Source organism: Chrysochloris asiatica, unplaced genomic scaffold, assembly GCF_000296735.1.
Source record: "Chrysochloris asiatica unplaced genomic scaffold, ChrAsi1.0 scaffold00152, whole genome shotgun sequence".
Lineage (NCBI taxonomy): Eukaryota > Metazoa > Chordata > Mammalia > Afrosoricida > Chrysochloridae > Chrysochloris > Chrysochloris asiatica.
Window position 1 is genome coordinate 4,147,439 of NW_006408670.1, and position 24,627 is coordinate 4,172,065.

Here is a 24,627-nt window from a genome sequence, read left to right on the forward strand (position 1 = left end):
CTTGCCTTTGTATGTGACACTTCTGTTTTCCCTAGGTGTTTTTTAGAAGTGTCTCCTTATCTTTGATTTTGGAGAGCTTGACTATGATATATCTTGATGATTTTCTTTTGGGATCTATCCTTCCTGGTGTTCATTGAGTTTCTTGAATGATTATCTTTTCACTTTTCAGGATGCTAGAGAAATTTTCTTTCAGCAGCTCTTCAGCTATTTCCTCTGTGGACTTGTGTGGTTCTGCTTGTTCTGGAATGCCAATAATTCTTAAGTTATTCCTCTTCATGTTGTCCAACATGAATCTTAAACCTTCTTCAGGTTTTTTAAAATCAATTTTTGCGTTTCTTCTCCTATCTTAGTGGTATTGAGAGATTTGTCTTCCAGCTCACTGGTTCTACCTTCCATCTTATCTATTCTATTCCTTTGGCCATTCAGAGTATTGTGTATTTCTGATAGTCTGCTACTGATCATTTGGACCTCTTTATGTAGGTTTTGAATTGCTTCCAATGCTATATCTATCTTATTTGATTGTTCCTGTATCTCTTTCCAGACTTCTTCCTTATTTTTCTCAAATCAATTGGAAGTGTTTTGAAACATTTTATAATCATTTTTCTCAATTCCTTCTCTAGCATTTCCAAGGCCTACCCACCTTCCAGAATGGGGTCCAGGTCTAACTCTAGGTCATATATCTCAGACACTTTATCTTGTTTCTGGACATGTGCTGATATAGTCATCTGCTTTTGCTTCTTGGACATGTTTAGTGTTTTTCTGTGGCCTTAATACTTAAGTGAATATATGTTTTGGTGTTTTTGTTTGTTTGTTTTTATGCTTTCTGATTGCTTCCAGGAAGATGTGATCAGGGTGTGGGCTTCCCTTTTCACACTTCTTATTTCTTAAATCAGAGTACTTTCACAGGTGTTTACTGTTTCCCTGGCATATGGCAGTTGGTATTATTTCTTGCCTGGGTTTTGGTGTTTTATAGAGTTTTATTGTAGCTAGGCTGTATGGCAGCAGTTGCTGATTATTCTTGTGTAATATAAGGAGAGAAAGAGTCCTCCAAAGTAGAAGAGGGAGCATATAACAGCAAAACAGCACCAATGTGTGTGGGGGTGGGGTGGGAGGGGGAGACAAGAGAAAACAAACAGACAAACAAAAAATAGCCACAACAAAAACTAGACTGAATACTTAAGTCTAAAATCACATAAAAGGCAGAGGAGGGAGAGAAGTTAAAAAAAACCCTGTAGCCTAATATGAGTATGACTTTAATGTCCTCTCTTCTGCTTCTTGCTTTCAAAGCTTCCTGAGAGATTTCGAGATGCCAGTGTTGATTGTTTTGCTATACCTCGGGTTTTAATTTAATTTTCAGCCTGTTGTTTTTGAATTGTCTTTTCCTCTTTACAGCCCTGTCCTGCCCTTTCCTGTATTAAAAATACAAAACAAAAGACAAACAAGCAAAAAATGTTCAGGGTCTGCTCTTGGGCTGAGTATCTGTGTGCATGTGTGGCAGAAGAAGCTACCAGTGGTGAGGTTGGGGGTATCCACTAAATCAGGTTCCCCCTCTAGTCACCAGAATGCAGGTAGGCAAACCATGGGTGCACAAATGACCAAATACCAAAAAGAAAGAAAGAAAATTAGAACAAAGCTAAACTGACAAAGTATATTGTCCACCTTTTCTCCAAAGTTCCTGCAGCATTTTTCCATGGTGTTTCTGCTACCCCACTTGGTCTTGCCATTTGGTATCACCCAAGATGTCAGCTCTGGGCCTCTGAGCCCAGCCTGGAAGATTCAAAAGTGTACAATTTTTTACTTCAGCTTCAAGTTCCACAATCTATAAGCCTTCAAACCTTCAAACTATTCCTATCTCTGAGGTTCTGAGTTTTGGAGCTCTGCCCTGGATCTGCTTTGCCTGGTATTCTGTGGTATTGCTGAAAGCGAACTTCACTGCACCTCCACCCTAGCTGCCATCAAGCCCCGCCTCCAAACTCTATGCATTTTTAACTGCTAATTCTACCTCTAAGAATTTATAAAGAAATAATCGAGTCCCCTCAGAGTAAACCCCCTTCCAAAACTAAGACTCAATGGGAATACATACTCTGATGGGTGACCACGTTCGTCACCAACAAGGGGAAATGAGGGAAAAACAGCTATGAGGCTGCAAGCTAAGCCCTACAATGTTCAATAGACTCCTGTGAACCCAGGTGGATACTTGTCTGGCCAGCTGTATGTCAAGACCTGGGGACTCTTGAGCCCAGAGTCAGTGACATAACCATGGAGGACTGGAGTGGAGAGTGAAGTGTCTAGTGGATAAGAAGAGACGTCATATCTACAAGAGCACCCACACTTGCAGATAATACCCATTTGACCTAGCCTCAATGACTGGGTGATCAGAGCTCAACTAGAAGAAAGAAATGGAAAAAAGAGTAATCTGATGTAATTTGATGAACTTGCACCCATGGATGCAGCAACTCAAAAGAAGGAACAAATCTTTACAGCAAGGATCATTCCCACCCCCTCCATACACAGAGTTGACAGGGATGGGCAACTTGGACATTGGCTATCCAAAATGGGAGGGCTACAAAGGCAAGAAGTGACTGGCTTACAAGCTTTCAAGAGGGAACCTAGATCCAGAGGGCGTGGAGGAAGGTAGAATCTCCACTGAGTAGTATCCAATCTGTCTAGGTGGGACTGATGAAAGGAAATGCGGATGGGTCTCTTGTGATACAATGTTGAATAATTGTTACCAGGACTGATTATGAAGGTTGTAAATGCAAAAGTAGACGTTTTGTGGCAAGGAGGGGAGTGATTAACTTTGCAGGCTAGGAGCGGAAGTCCCTGGAACCATGAAGGGAGAAGAGTGGAGAGCGGAACCCTACCCAGAGAGGCAGAGGTCCCAGAGATGGAGGCAGAAATGATGACGTGGAGAGATGGAGCAATAGGGGACTCAGGACCCAGGGAGGGAGAGGGGCTGTGTTCTGACAACTGGGGGGATGGGGGATGGGTTGGGGATCAGGTTTATAGGATGTACCCTTTCGTTGATTGGTGATGAGTGGGGGGATTGCAAACATGGCAATGAAACAATATACGATAGGATGAATGTAGAACTGATATTCTCCCATGTAAACTGTCACATAATTCACAGTAAAAAGTTAAAAAAAAAAGAAAGAATCAGAAATTTGGTAAAATATGGGTATACAAAAATGTCATTACCATTTATAATCAATACAAACTGTAATTTTGCTATTGCCAGAAAACGTTTGATAATTATTAACATACCAACTCTATAAATATTATATAGTGATTTAAAAATCATTTTAAAGTGGAGAAAGTGATAATGCTAAGTGAAGAGGAAGAAATCAGAACCAGATGAATATACATGTGTGATTGCACAGGAAGACATACACAATTTATTATTATTATTTTTTTTAAATAAAAGATTATGTTTTAATTTAAAAAAAAAAAAAAAAAAAAAAAAAAAGAAAGAGGGGAATGATTGACTTTGCAGTCAGGAGCAGACGTCCCTGGGACCATCAAGGGAGAAAAGCAGAGAGACTACTGTGATATGGGAGAACATTAGCTTTGCATTCATCCTATCGGATATTGTGTCATTGCCATGGTTACAATCTCCTCCATGCATCATCAGCCAACCACAGGTCATCAACACACAGCCCCTCTCCCTCTCTAGGTCTAAAGTCCGCAGCCACTCCATCTCTCCACATCATCGTCTCTGTCTCCATCTCAGGCATCACTGCTTCTCTGGTTAGGGTCCTGCTCTCTGCTCTTCTCCCTTGATGGTCCCAGGGACCTCTGCTACTAGACTGTTTACATTTCCAACCCTCACAATCAGTCGTGATAACAATTATTCACTATAGTCTCACAAGAGACCTATCCGCATTTCCTTTCATCAGGCCACCTAGACAGATTGGATACTATTCAGTGGAGAGTCTATCTTCTTCCATGCCCTCTGGATCTAGATTCCTTCTTGAAAGCTTGTAAGCCAATTAATTCTTAACTTTGAAGCCCACCCACCCCCATTTTCAGTAGCCAATGTCCAAGCTGCCCATCCCTGTCAAAATAAATAATAATAATAATACATAATTACAAGTGTGTGCTTTTCTGTTAATTATGCAATAGTCAAAGGACAATGGCAGGACATATTTTCCAAGGAATCTGCTTAATTTAAAGTGCTTTCTTAATCATATCTTTTTCTAGGGGTCCATTGTGGTGCTGTGGGTTAATGCGCTGGATTGCAAGTTCAATTTGAACTGCTAGGTTGGTGGTTCGAACCCACCAGCCGCTCCTCAAAAACCCTATACTGGGTCACTATGAGTAGGAACTGACTCAACGGCACTTAACAACAAGAACATTATAAAGCAATATGGCCTCCTGGTTTGGCACTGTAAAATCAGCACTATACTATGAACCACAAGGTCAGTAGTTCAAACCCACCAGCTGTTCCTCAGAAACCCTATATAGAGTTGCTTTGAGTTAGAACAGACTCAATGGCACTAAACAACAACAACACCATTATAAATGAGGTTTATACATAATGCTGAAAGTCAAAACCCTTTGGGCATAGGATACCACATCCTGCATCTGTTTGACCATAGAGGAAATGGCCCCCTGGGAATAGACTGTGACATCCTGAATCTGCATGACTGCATACATACTATATATGGTTGGGTCAGTACAAATGTTAGAGAAGCTGAGATAGAAAGGTTGTATTAAAATCCAGTATGGATTCTAGACACAGCAAAAGCTTTAAGATGGCATTAAGGCTCTGCATGCATGCTATTCTATTTCTACACACCAAGTATCTCAGATTTTAGACTCTTGTACAGATCATACATAGTCTCTGTCTTTACCCCACTTCTGATGCGACTGTAATTGTATGAAGTAAAAAAAAAAAAAAAAAAAAAAATGTTGCTACTAGGGCGTCCTCAATGTGATATCTTATTTGAACAGCTTCATTGGCATTTAACAACAACGTCCATATTGAAAGGCAAGGAAGCATGGTCATGCTGTTGCTTGTTGTTAAGTTCTGTCAAGTAGGTTCAGACTCATATCCACCCTATATAGTGTTTCTGAGGAGTGACTGGTAGATTTGAACCACTGACCTTGTGGTAAACAGTCCAGTGCTTATCCTGCAACATCATATTTCTCTAACCATAGTCTTCTCCTCTGGTAGAGGTAGAATGCAAATTGCCAAATCACTTGAGTCTTGTTGGAGTCAAGTTGCTTTCAACATATGGACACTGCACTGGGAAATGATGTAAAGTGTGATGAAATGCTGCTTTCCCCAATGGCAGGGCAAATCAATCTCTGCCACTGCCAAGCTGTTGGAATTATTAAATGGATGAATTTAGTGAACTCTCTGAAGACTCTTGATGAACTAGAAGATCCCTGATTATCCCTCTGGCTCTAATATATTCCACTCCATGTTGAAAGTCTGTATGTGAAAAGAAAAATGTCATAGCTTTCGTCATACTCATCTTAGTCCTCAAAGTGACATCTTTGTTCTTTAACCCTACAAAGAGATCTTTTGCAGAAAATTTGCCTAATGCAAATGTATCAGTGTGTTGATTGTATTGAGTGTTGATTGTGAATCCAAGCAAAATTAAGTCTTTGACAACTTCAATATTTTCTCTAATATATTAGTTATTGATTCAGTTCTAAGGATTTTCATTTTCTTTACATTGAAGAGCAATTCACTGATCTTCATTAGTAAGTACTTTAAGTCCATTTCACTTCCAGAAGTCAAGGTTGTTTCATCTGCATATTACAGTTTCTTAATAAATCTGTCTCTAATCCTAATACCATGTTCTTCATATAATCCAGCATCTCAGATTATTTGCTGTGTATACAGATTGAATAACTATAGTGAAAGGATGCAACCCTGTCCCATATCTCTCCTGATTTAAGCCATTCAGTATCCCCTTGTTCTGTTTTAATTACTGTGATTGCTTCTTTGTCAATGTATAGACTCCTCTTGAACACAATGAAGTGTTCTGTAGTTCCTATTCTTCCCAGTGTTATCCATTGTTTATGATCCACACAGTAAAATCCCTTTCCATAGTCAATAAAGCACAAGTAAACTTTGTGTGTGTGTGTATTCTCTACTTTTAGCCAGGATCTATCTAATGTCATCAATGGTTATCTGATGTTATTTTCTGAAACCAGATTGAATTTTTGGCAACTCTCTCTCGATGTACTGCTGCAACCTTTTTTGAATTATCTTCAGCAAAAATTTACTTGCATGCTATCTTAGTAATATTGTTTAATTATTTCTGTAGGGTTACTTTTCTTTGAAATGGGCACAAATAGGGATCTCTTCCAATTGGTTGTCCAGGTTCAGACTCATATACAAATTTCTTCCAAATTTATTTGCATAGATGAGTGAGTGCCTTCAATGTTGCAGGATGTTGTTGAAATATTTCAATTTGTATCACATTGGTTCCTAGAACCTTGTTTTTTCCAGTGCCTTCAGTATGGCTTGGACTTTTTTTTTCAGTACCTTTAGATCCTGATCTTCTTGAAATGGTTGAACATGGACCAATTCTTTTTGTATATTTATTCCATATTCTTTTGACACTTTTGAAACCTTTTGGTATTTTGCCGTAGAATCCTTTAGTATTACAAGCCAAGGCTTGATTTTTTTTCTTCTGTTCTTTCAGTTTGAAAAATGCTGAGAGTATTTTTCACTTTTTGTTTTCTAATTTCAAGTCTTTACACAATACTTGATTTTGTCTTCTTGAGCTGCCCTATGAAATTTGCTTTTCAAGTCACTTTAACTTCTTTAAATTCAAGAGCAAATTTCAGGGTCTTTACTGGCATGTTATTGATGTTATTCCACAACTCTTCTGATCTTTGGTCATTAATGTCTAATGCATCACATCTATTCCTGAGATGTTCTCTAAATTCCAGTAGGATATTCTCAGCATCATATTTTGTCTCTTGTGGATTTGTTTGAATTTTGTTCAAACAAATTATGTTGTTGAAGAAAGATAGTATGTTGTTGAAGAAAGATATTTGCAATGAATAGGTCATTTGTCTAACAAAATTTCATCATGTGATCTCAAGCATCATTTCTATAACCAAGGTCATATTTTCAACTACTATTCTTTCCTCTTTCATTTCAACTTTCACATTTCAGTAACTAGTATTGCATGTTTAATCAATTTCATACTGAAGAAGTTCATAATATTTTTCAATTTCATTGTCATTGACTTTCGTGTTTGGTGCATAGATTGGAATAATTCTGGTATTAGCAGGTCTTTCTTATAAATTTATGGATATTATCCTGAACAGAGACCATGAAATGTTATTTTATATGCCATTCCTCTTCAATTTCTTATTCCAGCCATAGTAAATAATTTGATTGTCTGGTTCAAATTGGATGCCTAGGATAATAATCATTATGTGTTACATTGCATATTTGATAGCTTTTTAATTTTACTATATTTATACTTTTGTGTGGCGCTGTGGATTAATGCACCAGACTGAAAATCTGTTTGAGCTGCAAGGTTGGCAGTTCAAGCTCACCAGCTGCTCCTCGGAAACCCTACTATACAGGGTGGCTATGGGTCAGAATCGACTCGATGGCACTTAACAATAACACTCATTTTACCGTCTGATTATTAACAGATGTTTGCAGCTGTTGCTTCTCATTTTGGTTTGTGCCCTATCAGCAAATGAAGCTTTGCACTATCCTCATAAGCTTTGCACTATCCACATCATTAAGCTCACCTCTAGTTTGAGGAAGCAACTCTTCCCCAGTAGTATTTGAGCACCTTCCAACTTAAAGACTCATCTTCTGGTACCATATCAGACAATATTTTCTTGCTATGCATATGTTTTTCTGTGGCTAATCATTCAGAAGCGGTCAACCTTTCCTTCCTAATCAATTTAGTTAAGCTCCACTTAAACTTGCCCTCCATAGTATTTAAAATATGGGTGGCATAGCTTCTAACATCCCAGCAACAATCAAACCACGAGTATTAACCAATAAATATTAGCAGTTTCACATGTCTTTTTCCAAATCTCATGCTTAAAATCATATTTTTATTGTTATGAGTCCTGATGTGGCTCTGTGGGCTAATGTTCTAGATTGCAAAGTCAGTTTGAACAGCAAGGTTGGTGGTTCAAGCTTACCAGCTGCACCTCAGAAACCCTATACTGGGTCTCTATAGGTCAGAACCAACACTATGGTTCTTAACAACAACATAATTGTTGTTAAATGCCATGGCATTGGTTCCAACCTATATCAATACTTTATAAGGTTTACAAGGAGAAGTTGGTAAGTTTGAACTGCCAATATTGTGGTTAGTAGTCTAATGCTTATCCAACAGCACCACACAAGGGCATACACATAAACAATTATATTTATAATAATTATACTGTGCATATTGCTCTTAAACTTGCTTAAAAAAAAACAAACTATATTTATTGTAATTAACTTTCAAGGTAAAAAGATACACATTTTATTTCAAATCTTTGTATTAGTCAGAGTTCAACCAGAGAAGCATAACCAATAGAAGAGTAATATCTATGATAGATTTATTAAAAGGCATTGATTTATACAATTATGGGGTTTGGCTAAGCAAGTCCAGATTCTGGAAGTAGGACATACAAGAAGGGAAGATCACAAACTGCCAACCCTGTGGTTCAAACCAATTTTGCAGTCCCAACCAACCCTGCAGTCCAGATTATTAACCTGCAATGCCACACCATTTCCATTTCAGTTTACAAATCCTATGCATTAGTGAGGTGAAATGCACTGGTATTGGCCATTTTGGGTCAGGCAATCACATGATTTACTATCCCAGGAGTGACAAATTGTAGAGGAATGGTGTTGCATTCATTGTCAAAAGAATATTTCAAGATTTGTCTTGAAGTACAATGCTGTCTGTGATAGGATTATATACATACACCTACAAAGAAGACCGGTTAATACCACTGTTATTCATACTTATACACTAGCCACAAAAGCAATTGATCATGAAACTGAAAATTTCTACCAACCTCTCCAGTCTGAAATTAATCAAACATGCAATCAAGATGTATTAATAATTACTGGTGATCAGAATGTGAAGGCTGGAAACAAAGAAGAAAGATCAGTAGTTATAAAATATATGTTCTTGATAGAAATGATTTGGGAGATAGCATGATAGAATTTTACAAGACCAACGACATATACATTGTAAATGCCTTTCTTCAACATCATAAATGGGAACTATACAAATGGACTCACCTGATGGATTGCACAGGAATTAAATTGATTACATCTTTGGGAAGACACTGTGGAAAATTATCTTGGGGAGGTCAGATGATGACTGTGGAACAGACCATCAATTACTCATATGCAAGTTAAGGCTGAAAATGAATAAAAATTTTAAAAGTCTATGAGATCTAAAATATGACCTTGAACATATGAATTCTGAATCTAGAGACCATCTGAAGAACAGATTTGATGCATTAGACTCTAATGGCCAAAGACCAGAAGAGGATGACATCTAGAACATCATACAAAAAAGGAAAGAAAGAAAAGACCAAAATAACTGTCAGAAGAGACTCTGAAACTTGTTCTTCAGCATAGAGATGAGAAAGCAAATGTGAAAAATGCTAAAGAGATAAGGAAGTCAAAGGGTGGCTGGAGAAGACAAAGTCAAGTATTATAATGGAATATTCAAAGGATCTGGAGTTAGAAAACCAAAAGGGAAGATCATGCTCAGTATTTCTCAAGCTGAAAGAACTGGGGGAGTGGAGGGGAGGGGTGATAATCAAGCCTCAACTTGCAGTATTGAAGGATTTTCTGAACAAAATATTAAATGAATAACAAAGCATTAAAAGAAGATGGAAGGAATACATAGAATAACTGTACCCAAAGGAAAGAGTCCATGTTCAACCATTACTAGAGGTAGCATATGATAAAGAATCAATGGTACTGAAGGAAGAAGTCCAAGCTGCACTGAAGACATTAGTGAAAACAAGCCTCCAGGAATTGATGGCATAAAAATTGAAATATTTCAACAAACTCATGCAGCACTGGAAGCACTCACTCATCTATGCTAAGAAAATTGGAAGACAGATTCTTGATCAACTGATTGGAAGAGAATCATATTTGTGTCCATTCCTAAGAGAAGTGACCCAACAGAATGAGGAAACCATAGAATAATATCATTATTCACATGCAAGTACATTTTTTTTAAAATAAAAGTTTTATTGTGAATTATGTGATAGTTTACATGGGAGAACATTAGTTTTACATTCATTCTATCGTATATTGTCTCATTGCCATGATTACAATCCCCTCCATGCATCATCAACCAACCAAAGGGTATACCCTGCAAACCTGCCCCCCCCCACCCTGGTCATCAACACACAGCCCCTCGCCCTCTCTGGATCTCAAGTCCCCAGTTGCTCCATCTCTCCACGTTATCGTCTCTGCCTCCATCTCAGGCATCACTGCTTCTCTAAGTAGGGTCCCGCTCTCCGCTCTTCTCCACTGAGGGTCCTAGGGACCTCCACTCCTAGACTGAAAAGTTAATTAATCTCCTCCTTGCTATAAAACATCTACCTTTACATTTCCAACTCTTACCATCAGTCCTGATAACAATTATTCACTATTGTATCACAAGAGACCCATCTGCATTTCATTTCATCAGCCCTGCCTAGACAGATTGGATTCTACCTTCCTCCATGCCCTCTGGATCTAGATTCCCTCCTGAAAGCTTATAAGCCAGTCACTTCTTGCCTTTGTAGCCACCCTCCCCTCCCCCCCCCCCATTTTGGGTAGCCAATGTCGAAGTTGGCATCCCTGTCTACTCTGTGTGTGGAGGGGGTGAGAATGATTGCAAGTAAAATTTTTGCCGAAAATATTTCAAAAAGGTTTTCAAATTCACATAAAAGAAAAGTTGCCAGTAATTCAAACTGGATTCAGAAAAGGACAGGTAACTTGGGGGTTTCATTGCTAATGTCAAAAGGACTGTGACTGAAAGCAGAGAATACGAGAAGTATGTTTACTTGTGCTTTACTGACTAAGCAAATGCTTTTGGCTCTATGGATCCTGACAACCTATGGGTAACATTGTGAAGAATGGGTATTCCGGAAACACTTAATTGTGTTAATGAGAAACCTATATGTAAACCAACAGGCAGTAGTTCAAATAGAAAAATGAATGGGATACTGAATTGTTTAAAATCAGAAAAGGTGTGTGACAGTGTTGTATTCTTTCACCATAGTTATTGAGTCTCTATACTGAGCAAATAATCTGAGAAGCTGTATTATATGAAGAAGAATGTGACATTAGGATTCGAGGAAGACTCATTAACAACCTGTGATTTGCAGATGATACAACCTTGCTTTCTGAAAGCGAAGAGTACTGAAAATACTTGCTGATGAAGATCAAAGACTGCAGTTTTTAGTATGTATTGTACCTCAATGTAAATAAAACAAATATCCTCTCAACTGGACCAATAAATAGCATCATGATAAATGAAGAAATGATTGAAGTGTCAAACGCTTGATTTTGTTTGGAGGTACACTGAACACTCATAAAAGCAACAGTCAATAATCAAACAACATATTGCATTAGGCATATCTGCTGTACAAGACTTTTTTGAAGTGTTCAAGAACAAAAATATCACTTTGAGGACTAAAGTATACATGACTCAAGTCATGGTATTTTCAGTAGCCTCATGTGCTTGTGAAAGTTGGACAGTGAATAAGGAATACCATAGAGGAATTGATGCATTTGAATTATGGTGTTAGAGAAGAGTATTGAAAGTACTATGGATTGTAAGAAGAACAAATAAATCTGTATTGGAAGAAGTACAACAAGAATACTTCTTAGAGGCTAGGATGATGAAACTTCATCTTTCATACTTTGAATATGTTAAGAACATATTATCAGGATGTCCATGGAGAAGGACTTCATCTTTCATACTTTGAACATACTTTGAACGTGTTATCAGGATGTCCCTGGAGAAGGACATCATGCTTTTAGTAAAGTGGATAGTCAATGAAAAAAAAGGAAGACCACCAACAAGATGGATTGGCACAGTAGCAGCAGCAATGAGTTCAAACATAACATTAATTGTGAGGACTGCACAAGACTGGACAGTTTTTAAATCTGTTGTACATAGGGTTGCTATGAGTTGGAAACAACTCAATGGCACCTAACAACAATACCAACATCCCTTTTATAAAATCAGATGATTGGAGTATTTAATTTCATATGCAAAATGCCTTCATTGAAATTTATAGATAAGTGAGGATTTTAGATCACTGGAGACTACAGAGCATATAAAACCTCCTGGAGGACATTGCCCCAGTCCTATCTAGCTAGCACTGTAGTGGAGTATTCTAAAAGCCATGCCACCATTCTATCAGGTTAGCTGCTTCAAATGATAGAAAACAGTTTGAGTGTATGAACTTGAGCCCTCTGCTGTGCTTCATTTGCTATGGAATTAATTCCATAATCAGGATGTAAGTCCATGGATGTTAGCTTGGCAAAAGCATTGCAGAAAGGGAAATCAAATACATGTCCAAAGTAAGTTTCTATAGTATTTTCACACAAATAATATACAACTCCCTTGAGCATTAGTTTCCTATGCTTGCTATGTGTGTTATATTAATGGGCCTATTATTTTCAAGGTTGTGTTATATGCAAAAAATATAGTATTCCAATAAGAACAGAGTGTTGCCATTTTGTTATGGAAGTTTTCCAGTGTAATCAGCCTTTCACCTGATCACTCCAGGGAATGGTGCCATATACCTCACTTGGTCAAGCAACTCCAATTCTTTTATTGAATGATATGAATCACATATATAGCCCTCAGCCACTCCTGGGAAACCCTATACAGGGTTGCTGTGAGTTGGAGCCAACTTAACAGCACTTAACAAAAACAACAACAACGTAGTCTGCTCAAACTGAGATACCAATATAAGCCATAGCTTTATTCTTTTTAATAGCTACATAACATTCCATATATAACAACCATTCTTCTTTACTGTACATCCAGATCCCATTACAGATACTGCTGTAATAACTACTATATAAATAATCTCATCAAATACTTATTTTATTCCTATAAGATAGATACCCTAAAGTAGAATGGCTGAATGTGAGATTATGAACAGATTTAATTTTAATATAGGATTTCTGGATTAATAATCCAGAAAAGTTGTGGAATCTACATTCCCACCTTCATTCTCTGCATACACATTTTATGTTTTCTCTCACCTTCTCTGGATAGTATCTGTATGTTATACTTGGTATTTCTCAATTAGTGAGATTAAAGTTTTACTTTTATATGTTTCTTGGTTATTTATATTTTGTGAATTCCCTGCCCATATACTTTAGGATTTCATATATTTAGTACAACATTATCTATATCCCACAGGTTTTAATGTGAAATGTTATTTTTATTTGTTTTTAGATGATCTGTAAAGTGGGTTATGATTTCCACTCATTCAGGGATTATTCAGAAGAGCATTACTTTCAGTATTTCAAATGAGAATTTTGATAACACTGAAACATATGAGAGCCAGAACTCCACAGGACAGGCTTGTTGTTCCAGCTCTTACAAGTTTTCTTCCTTTGACAGGGTGCTGTCTTACCCATTTTCTATCAGTCATTTTAGTGGAATATATTTGAATTTTCCTTCTCTGACAGGTTTCCAATTTACAAGGGTTTCTGGCTTGCAGGCTTTACTGTAATAGTGTGATCTTTTTCTCTTATTTTTAGGTAAGCTGTCATTTGTGTCCTGAAGTTTACATATGTATTTTCATTTTCTTGGAAATTCAGGAATTTCAGTAGTCTATGTCTAGGTGTACATCTTAAAAATACATATTCTAATTCTGCTGGAACTTGGTGAGACTCATTTAACATATGTGTCTTAAAGCAAGTTTTCTGTTATTTCTTTAATTTGTGTTTTTTTTCTATTTGATTTTTTCATTCTTCTGAAATTTTATTATTTACATATGCATTTTCTGTTCTAATTTTCTAATATTTTGACTCATTATTTCTTTTTATGTTTGCTTTTGGTTGTGAAATAATTATCCCACTTTACACTATACTTTATTGCTAAAGTCCTCGTTCAATTTTCTAATTCTCTTAGTAAAATTCCTAGAAAAAGAATTACTAGATCAAAGAAAATGACCTTTTATTCACCCCACAGACTTTTGATGCATCTGGATAAATTGTTTTGTTATAAAGTTATACAACTTTATACATCCAAAGAAGGAAATATGTTTTCATAAAACAAGCATGTATTTTTGTGTCATAGGCTTTGAAATTTCTGAAAACCAGAAGAAACAGGCTGCAATGACTGTGAGAAAAGTCCCTAAACAAAAAGGTAAAGTTGTATTCACCTCCTCGCCCTACACCCTCTGTGTGTGAGACTGGTAAGCCATGGTCTATGTGCTTGCATATTCCTAGGCCTGTTTCTGTGCTGTGATTCACTTTTGTTGGCAGGTGAATGCCCAGGTCCCCAAGTGTTTCTGATGACAGATGGCAAACGGTCTTAAAGGATTAATATTTGTGAATTAATAGTTTAGGGAAATGGTGTCCAAAGACAACTCATTGGGTATAAGAAAATAAATATAGCCTTTCTATAAGGGGAAGAGGGAGAAAAACAGCAATGAAGTTGGGAGCTGGGTCCGACAACATTCAATAGACTCCTGTGAACCTGGAGTGGTGAAGCCGGGTGGAGACCTTGTTGGCCAGCAGTATGGCAAGACCCGGGAACTCCTGAACCCAGCGGCAGTGGCATGGCCACAGAGGACTAGAGTAGAGAGTGAAGCGTCCAGCTGATGTGAAGTGATGGGAGATGCACAGCAACACCCTTACTTGCAGAGAGTACCCACTTGACCTGGCCTCAGTGGCTGAATGATCAGAATTCGACTAGAAGAAAGAAGAGGGAAAATAAGAGTAACCTGCTACAATTTGATGAACTTATGAATGTAGTAGCTCAAAAATGGGCACAAATCTTTACAGCGAGGATCACTCCCACACCCTCGTACACAGGTTTGACAGGGATGGGCAACTTGGACATTGGCTACCCAAAATGGGGGAGCTACAAAAGCTTACAAGCTTTCACGAGAGAGCCTAGTTCCAGACAGGGCAGGGGAAGGTAGAATCTCCACTAAATGGTTTCCAATCTGTTGGGATGGGGCTAATGAAAGGAGATGAGGATAAGAATCTTGTGATACAATAGTGAATAAATGCTACCAGGACTGACTGTGAGGGTCAGAAATCTAAAGGTAGATGTTTTGGAACAAAAGGAAGGGAGTGCCCAAGCGTTGTTGACCGTCCAAACCATAGGCTCTGAGGATCAGACTCTAGCCACCTAGTAGATATAGCAAACTGTCCCTCCTCTGATTATTCAGTAATGCTTGTTAGTAATCTCATACATGAGCCCTGGATATCCACAGACAAATGTAAAAACCTTCCCTAAAAGCCGAGACTGTAAATTCCAAAAAGGCAATCCCTGCCCCATCCAAAAAAAAAAGCTAAAGAGGATAGAGAGAAACACTGTAAACTGATGATATATGGAGGGGATAATAATCAATGTAATGAAACAATCTATATGAATGGTTGAATGTGAAGCTGATGATGTGCCCTGTAAACCCTCACTCAATGCAAAATAAAAACATTTAAACTAAAAAAAAAAAAGAATGGGTATTCCAGAACACTTAATTGTGATTATGTGGAACCTGCACATAGATCAAGAGGCAGTCATTCAAGCAGAAAAAGTGGACAATAAATGGTTTAAAATCAAAAAAAAAAAAAAGAAGAAGAAGGGAGTGATTGATTTTGCAGTCCAGAAGTGGAGGTCCCTGGGACCATCAAGTGACAAAAGCAGAGTGTGGGAGTCTACCCAGGGAAGCAGTGACACCAGAAATGGAGGCAGAGATGATGACATGGACAGATGGAGCTGCTGGGGACACTGGACTCAGGGAGGGAGAGGGGCTGTGTACTGATGGCCGGGGGGCAGGTCCTTTGGTTGTTTGATGGTACATGGAGGGGATTGTAATCATTGCAGTGAAATGAAATATGATAGGATGAATGTAAAACTGATGTCCTCCCATGTAAACTATCACTTAACAATAAAAACATATATATATATATATATATATATATATATATATCCTTTCTATCTCCTTATTTTTACTAAAATTCAAGAGATAGACTAAGATTTACTACTAATTTCGAGATGAAGTTGTTGCTGCTGTTGTTAAATGCCATCAAGTCAGTTCCTGTATAGGGTTTCCAAGGAGTGACTGGTGGGTTTGAACAGCCCACATTGGGTAGCAACCTAGTAGTTGTTTTACAGTGCACAGACAATAGTAAATGCATAGAATTTATTAATAAATCTATTCAAAACGTATGTTCAATTTATTTTCAAATCAAAAGTCCCAAATCTGGTTGAAGAACATCATACTGAACTAAGACAGAGATTCAGATATTAATTTTCCACTTTCTCTGAAGCATGAATTAAAATATATCTACTTCTCACTTACTCAACATTCTTTATTTATGACAATAGTAAAAATTCTGAATTTCAACTATTTTGTGCATCACAGAGGCAGTAGACATTGAGTCAATAGTTGTAGAGTGTTCTCTCCTTCAATGAGGATCCCTGGGCAGCCTCAGGGAAGCTGGTCCAAGCTGTTCCATGCCCTCCACTCCCTTTTGCCAATGGGGGTGCTGTGCTTAGCTACCACTTTGGGCCAGGATCCTCCATGGCCAGTGCCTCCATGTGGACACATGGGCAACATGGAGCCAGTGAATGCTTTTCTGAGTTCCCAGGACCTATGTGGTCTGGGGACTTTAAATGCAACATTGCTGTGGGATGTGAAGGGAGGAAAGAGTGCAGCATTAGAGAGGGTGTTTCATGTCATCCTTAAGTGAGCCTCTACCCTTGTAGATTCAGGTACATGGCCAGGCTTCCACTGACCTCACAGGAATCCCCAAGCCTCCATGACAAGCTCCAGGATGATGAATGCGGTGCTTACAGAGATAGGAGTAAAGCCCTGGAGGTTACTCCATAAGGGAACCTCTGATCCAGCATAGGATGATGGTGAAGTGATCCAGCTTTGTCCAGGCTTCCTTCTCAGAGGAATAATATGTTCTTCCAATGGTCCACGTCTGTCTCCTACAGGTTCTCACTTCTTAAGCTTTTGTCACTCCAATGACGTCCTTGCTTCCGTGGTATCTCTTTACTTCATCCCTGATTCTGTTAAACATATATGAGACTGGCTGGTCTTTTCACTGAGAACAATTAAAGCAAAGAAACATCCACAAAACATCCAATCAGAAAACAATCCTGTTAACTCATACCAAGTCTTTTTTTCAGCTTCCTTACCCACTTTGTCTTTGTCTTCTGGTTATTCTTATCAGGCCCTCTCTTATCTCCTAAAACTTAAACACTGTTTCACCTAAACAGCTTTCCACTTTAAGAGAAATATCAGTCTATAGAGAACTCTTTTAGTTTCAAACTTCCAAGAAGTCTTAGAAGTCTCCTTTATTTCTGTTTCTGGTCTTTGAGGCTCTCCAAGTCCTGGGCCATGGTGATTAAGATATTTTGAGACTCAAGGTGCTATATGTGTGAAAGCTTAAAGAAACAGGAAATCAAATACCTGTGAAACCCAGATTCCTTAAGTTTCCCAGTAATCTTTCACTGAAAATTATGGGGAACATGGTTGTTAAGATTTTTTTCAGTGCAGTTGTCACTGTTGTTGTTAAGTGCCATCAAGTCAGTTCCAACTCATAGTGACCTTGTATAGGGTTTTGGACGAGCAGCTGGTGAGCTTGAAACACCAACCTTGTGGTTCAAATTGACCTTGCAGTCGAGCACATTTTGTCTTTACAGTGCCTTAGTCTTAGGCTTCTTAGGAGTTCTGGGCCATAACCCCATTTCAGTTAGTCTGCCCTTATGGAGCTCCCCAGGGCCCAGAGCATAACCCCCATATCCAGAGACTTTAGGGACAGAGTAGCTAAAACAATACTGAAAAGAAGAACAAATAGAAAACATAAGTCTATCTGATCTCATTATTTATTAGATGTTGTTGTTGTTAAATGCCATTGACTCAGTTCCAACTCATAGTGACCCTGTATAGGGTTTCTGAAGAACACCTGGTGAACTTGAACTAGCTGCTCCTCAGAAACCCTGTACAGTTTCACAGTGAGTCAGAACCAACTTGATGGCACTTGACAACAACAACAACATAGTAAATGTAAAATCCCATTGTGGCACTGTAAGATAAGCCCTGGACTGCTAACTGTAAGGTCAGTGGTTCAAGCCCCAGCTGCTCCTTGGAAACTCTATACAGGGCCATTATGAGTTGAACTCGACTCTAGAGCACTTAACAATAGCAATAACAACATAGTAATCAAGGAGTACAAGTGTGGTGATGTATGATAAGCTATGGACCTCTAACCACAGGGTCAAGGTTGGAAACCTTATACAGGGTCATTATTAATTGTAACCCACTCGGACGGCACTTAACAAAAACAACAATAGTAACCACAACAGTGTGGTGTTTGCAGAAGGATAAACACATTAGATCTGTGGATTAGAAGAATAGAGAATCCAGAAATAGCCTCCCTGTTTTTTGGTAATGTTATAAAAATGGATTACTAGAAGAGGGTTTATCTTTTCCAAAACTAGAGCTGAAGCAATTGGATGTTCATAGGCAAAAGAAGAATAAGAAGATCCTAAACCCACCCCTATACAAGAAATTGTTGAAATTAATCAGGGACTCAAATGTAAAATCTAAAACTAAACAACCATTTTTTAAAAAGTTAAAGATTATGGCTAAGCAAAGAAGTTCTTAAATTTGACACCAAAAGCCTGATACACAAAATCAAAAATTGATTATGTGGACCTCATCAAATTTGAAGATTTTGCTCTAAGACTCTGTGAAGAAGTTATAAAGACAAGGAGAAAATATTTCCAAACCACATATCTGACAAAGAACGAATATCTAGAATATATACTGTTGTTGCTGTTAAGTGTTTCAAGTCAGTTCCGACCCATAGCGACCCTGTATAGAGTTTCCGAGGAGCAGCTGGTGAGCTTGAACCACCGACCTTGCAGTTCAAATGGCTGTGCAGTCTGGCACATGAACCCACAACGCCACACCAGGACTCCAGAATACATATAGTACTCTCAAAACTCAACAATAAAGGCATAAACAGCAAATATACCAATTAGAAAATGGATAAAGGACAGGGCAGATAGATATTTCACCAAAGAGGATATCATAATTGCAATTCAGAAAGTGAAAAGATGTTATATGTCATTAGTCATTGGAGAAATGCAAATTAAAACTACAATGAAATATCACTAGTCACCTATGAGAATGGCTAAACGAAAAGACAAAAAATGCTGTCCAAGATGCAGAGAAATGGCTATTCAAACATTGTTTGAAATTGAAATGGTACTACTTTGGAAAACAGTTTGACAGTTTCTGTAAAAACTATAAAACTACCATAAAACTGAATAATTACACTCCTGGAAATTTATTCCAGAGAAATTGAAATTTATGTTCAAACAACAATCCTGTAAGCAGATATTCATAGTATAATTGTCAGAACTGGGAACAACCCAGATATCTTTCAGTGGGTGAATGAGTAAGCAAACTAGTATTCGTCAATAAAAATGAATGAATTATTGATACACTTAGTAACTCAGGTGAATCGTCAAGAAATTATACTGCTTGAAAAAAGCCAATTCCTAAAGGTTACAAACTATATGATTCCATCTGTGTAACATTTTGAAATGACATCCAGATTAGAAATGGAGATTAGATTAATGGTTGTGAGGAACTAAGAAGAAGGTGGGGATAGGAGAGAAGAATGGTTATAAAAGAGGAGATCCTTGTGATGATGGAAATGTGTATCTTGACTGTATAAATGTCAGTACCCTAGTTGTGATATTGTACTATATGAAGGTAATTAATAATGTATTGCTACAAAATCATAGAAGCCTTTATTAAACAAAAATATCAAATGTAAAACTATTGTTCCTCAACATATACTCCATCTAGGTCTATACACTTCTGAAGGTGTTGTTTCCATATCTCTAACTCTTCCTGGTGTGATGCTGTAGGATAAGCATTGGACCACGAGATCTGTTAGAAGAGCAGTGTTGGCAGTTCAAACTCACTAGCCGCTCTTTGGAAACCTGATACAGGTTTGCTATGAATCAAAACTAACTCAACAGCACTTAGCAACAAAACAAGTCTCCCTGAAAGAATTCTGCTTTCTTCTATTTATACCAAGTCAGAAAACTGGTTTGGCATTCTCAAGGGACTCAAATCGTCTTCTGTTTAAATGTTCTTTGAGTATGGAGATCAAACAGAAGTCTCAAGGAGCAAGACCAGGACTGTAGAGTGGATGGGGTAAGGTATCCCAATAAAATTCTGTGTGCTGTCATGATGGGAAAGAAATTCCATGGCATAACTTTCTGGTCTTTTTGAACAACAATGCAGTTTTCAATTTTCTTAAAATTTTCCCTAATAAGTCCCTATGATAATTTTGTATCCTTTGAGAATATCTATCAAGATTACCCTTTTCAAAAAATGAAAGAAAAAAAAAAAAAGCTACCATAATATTTCTTAACATTCTGAGCTTGATTTAACTGGCCCAACAATGCTCTTGCAAACCCCTGTTTTGCTTGTATCTTTTTTTTTTTTTTTCTTTTTTGAAGGCACCTTTAATGAAACTAACACAAGTGTATTGCTGAGAGAACTTGTCTGCAGTTCTCCACTGATCACAGAGAAACGTTTTAAACACACTTTGTTTGGAATAAACCCATGCATGTACAAATTAGAACCCTAGTAGCAATACTTTGGACTTGTTCTCATAGCTTTGCAAGATGATACTATTGGGAAAACTGAATAAAGTGTATACAGGATTTCTCTGTATTATTGTTATTATTATTATTTTACAACTACATGTGAATCTACAATTACCTCTAAATAAAAATTTAAATAAATCCAAAGAGTATTCTAAAAAGTCCCACACTAATATTTGCATTTTTTTTTCTGATACCCTCATATTTTTGGCACTTCCTACCTTTCATAACTGGCTGTTAAAATAGAAATTGATTTTTCCCACTGAAGTTCAAATGGTTGATGATGTCTTAAGCTCTGGTAATGTAGTGGTTACGAGTTGAGCTGTTAACCTCAAGGTCAGTATTTCAAAACTACCAGCAATTCTGAGAGAGAAAGGTGCGACTTTCTGCTCCCGTAATGATTTACAGTCTCGGAAACCCTATGCAGGGTCGCTATGAGTCAGAAATGACTCCATGACACACCACTACCACCACTTCCAGGATAATGGGATCAACTCATCAAAGTCAAACAAAGAATTTATAGTGGTGGACTTTCCGACACTGGCCAACAGATTTGGAAGGTATGTTGGAAAAGCAGAGAGACTTTTTTTGGACATGGCTGAACTATGCTACACACCTCAATCTATTCTGCTTTAAATATAGATTAGGGCTAAACTTTGTCTTTAATGCAAAAATGGATGTAACCATATACTGACAGAGAACTTTCAGAGGTTCAAGTCAGATTAAGAAGAAGATGTGAAACAAGGGATATCCTTGCTGATGTCAGATGAATCCTGGCTGAAAGCAGAGAATACCAGAAAGATGTTTACCTCTGCTTTATTGACTATGCAAAAGCTTTCAATTATGTGGATCATGACAAGCTATGGACAACATTGCAGAGAATGTGTATTGTGGAATGCTTTATTGTGCTTATGAGTAATCTGTGCATAAACCAAGATGCAGTTGTTAGAACAAGGGAACACTGAATGGTTTTAAATTAGGAAAGTTGTGTGCCAGGGTTGTATTCTTACACAATACATATTCAGTTTATATCCTGAGCAAATAATCCAAGAAAAAAAACATTGCATCAGTATTGGGAGAAGACCATCATTAATAACCTGCCATATGCAGATGATACAAGCTTGCTTACTGAAAGAGAGGAGGACTTAAAATACTTACTGATGAAGATCAAAGACCACGGCCTTCAGTATGGGTTGTACCTCAATGTAAAGAAAACAAAAATTCTCCCTACTCGATCAATAAACAACATCAAGATAAAAGGAGCAAAGACTGAAGTTGTCAAAGACTTCATTTTGCTGGGATCAACCATCAACACTCATGGACCAGCAGTCAAGAAATCAAATGACATATTGCATTAGGCAAATCTGCTGCACAAGACCTCTTTAGAGTGTTGAAGAGCAAAGATGTCAGTTTGAGGACTAAGGTGTGCCTGATCCATGCCATGATATTGTCAATAATGTCATATGCATGTGAAAGTTGGACTGTGAATAAGGAAGACCTTAGAAGAATTGCTGCATTTGAGTTATGGTGTTGGAAGAGAATATTAAAAGTACCAGAGAATGCCAAAAGAACAAACAAATCTGTGTGGGAAGAAGTACAGCCAGAATGCTCCTTGCAAGCCAGGATGGCCAGACTTCATCTCTCATACTTCGGATATATTATCAGGAGGGACCAGTCCCTGGAGAAGGATATCATGTTTGGTAAAGTGGAGGATTAGAGAAAAAGAGGAAGACCCCCTCAACGAGATGGATTGGCACAGTGACAGCATCAATGGACTCAAATGATTATGAGGTTGGCCCAGGACTGGACAGTGTGTTGTTCTGTTATGCATAGGGTTGCCATGAGTCAGGACTAACTCCATGACACCTAACAATAACAACAAACTTTGACTTAGGCCCCCTGGTTCCCAGGATCCTCCATTAATGTAAATTTTGCTTTGATGGTTGCAAACCCATGTACAAAAGTTGAGGCCTTATTCTTAATGTCATTGAAGCTTTATAAAGTACCATTGTTTTTCATGAAGCCTATCTTCTGCTGGTAAATTTGTTTTCTTTAATATCAATGCCATTGCCCTAATTAATGTGGGATTTATATCTCTCATTCAGAGGCCAAACACTGAGTGACTTTTACCTTCAGCTTTCTTAGAAAACTATTTTCCTCTTGGGGTCTTCCCTGATGTCAGTAGTTCTTAACCAAACTCCTTTTATATTCCCAGGGAGGGTTGATGAGAGATCAAGCCTTGCAAAATCGCTCTGGGATAAAAGTCACAGTATGTGGTTTCTAGTCCTTGCTTTGTCACCAACTTACCACAAGACCTTAATTAAGACATTTATCTTCAGATCTTAGTGTCCTTATCTGTGAAAACACTGATGGCAACTCTCCAAGTTTGTTGTTTTTGTTGTTAAGTGCCATCGAGTCTTAGTGGTACCTAATTACATGGGAAATTCAAAGTGTTTCAGTAATAGTCATACTATTCATAAATATGTCAGAGAGTTTCTTCCCTTGTATGATTTTCAATTCCATTTTACACTATAAGATAGGTTTCCTTGAATTGTCTGCCCAGAGTGTTCACTGGATTGTTTGAGAAGTCCCTTCCCACCTTGCTACTACCTAACGTGTGCCTTTTCCCTTTGTTCTCTAATCTACTCTAGGTGTCAACTCTGCCCGCTCAGTTCTTCCTTCCTACCCACCACCACAGGACCCATTAAACCAGGGCCAGTACCTGGTCCCCGATGGCATCGTTCAGGCGCAGGTCTTTGAGCTCACCGAACCCAAGCGCAGCCAGTCACCGTTCTGGCAAAACTTCAGCAGGTTAACCCCCTTCAAAAAATAATAATATAGGAAGGCAGATAATTTTAAAATAAAGAAATAAAGTACATAAAATTATATTTATAGATGGATTTTTTTTTTTTTTGAGACGCATTGTTGAAATCTATATGTGTGTGTGTATGAGTATAGATTATATATCTATATATATATACATATATAGATATATAGATTCATATATGTACACACACACCAAAACAGTCGCTTGACTGTATGTATGAATATACACACATACACACACAAAGAAGGACCAAAAACGTTTTCTGTTGTTTTTGGGAAGTTAAGTTTGTAGCTAGTAGAAAGAAGTACCAATGACTACCAAACATGTTATCCTTCTTAAAATTTTTAGTTCTTACCCTACCCTTCTCCCCTTTTCCTCCAAAACTTGACATTTCTAATTGTTCATTTTGAGATAATCTTGTTGAGATAATCTATTTGCTCTCCTGTGAGTGATTCATTGCCTTGTCATTATTACCATAGATGTGTTTGTATTAGTTTTTTCTTTTCCTGATGATACTGATGCGGATTACTTTAATTTAATTTAATGTGATTGAGTTTGGGGGGCTGGGATTTCTTTTTTTCCTCTTTCACTCTTCACTGGGTTCCCATTTTTATGCCTCTCCCTCAGCTGACCATCTACAAATGTTCCTACAGCCCTATAGTTGTCCCCAACAACCTTTTCCCAGCATCCTCTGTTCTAAATCATGCCAGTCTGGACATGCTATTTTGTGCCCTGTGATATAACTACTTGGTATTTCTACTGCTTTCACTGTGTTTTAGATGTTGCATAGGGATCAAAACAAAACAGAAGCAAAGGAGTGTCTGAGAATAATGCCCGAGAGGACTTCTATTAAAGGAACATTCTGTATATGGACTGTTTCTTCGCCTAGTACTGGGGGTTCCAAGTTGCAGCATTGGCAGGTTATTTCACTGTTGTTTGGACCAACTA

At 37.8% G+C, this 24,627-nt stretch overlaps 1 protein-coding gene across 2 annotated transcripts in view; it reads left to right on the forward strand.

The window, feature by feature from the left end:
* Nucleotides 1–23,789, forward strand: part of ARHGEF9 (Cdc42 guanine nucleotide exchange factor (GEF) 9) — a 392,374-nt gene extending 368,585 nt beyond the window's left edge. The window contains exons 9-10 of one of the 2 annotated variants that reach the window (XM_006870800.1): nt 14,277–14,345; nt 23,504–23,789. In XM_006870800.1, the coding sequence (XP_006870862.1) occupies nt 14,277–14,345; nt 23,504–23,685 (251 nt within the window). In that variant the 3' untranslated portion in view covers nt 23,686–23,789. The remainder of the gene's footprint in view (nt 1–14,276; nt 14,346–23,503) is intronic. The other variant, XM_006870801.1, reaches the window with a different exon arrangement.
* Nucleotides 23,790–24,627: the final 838 nt, after the last annotated feature.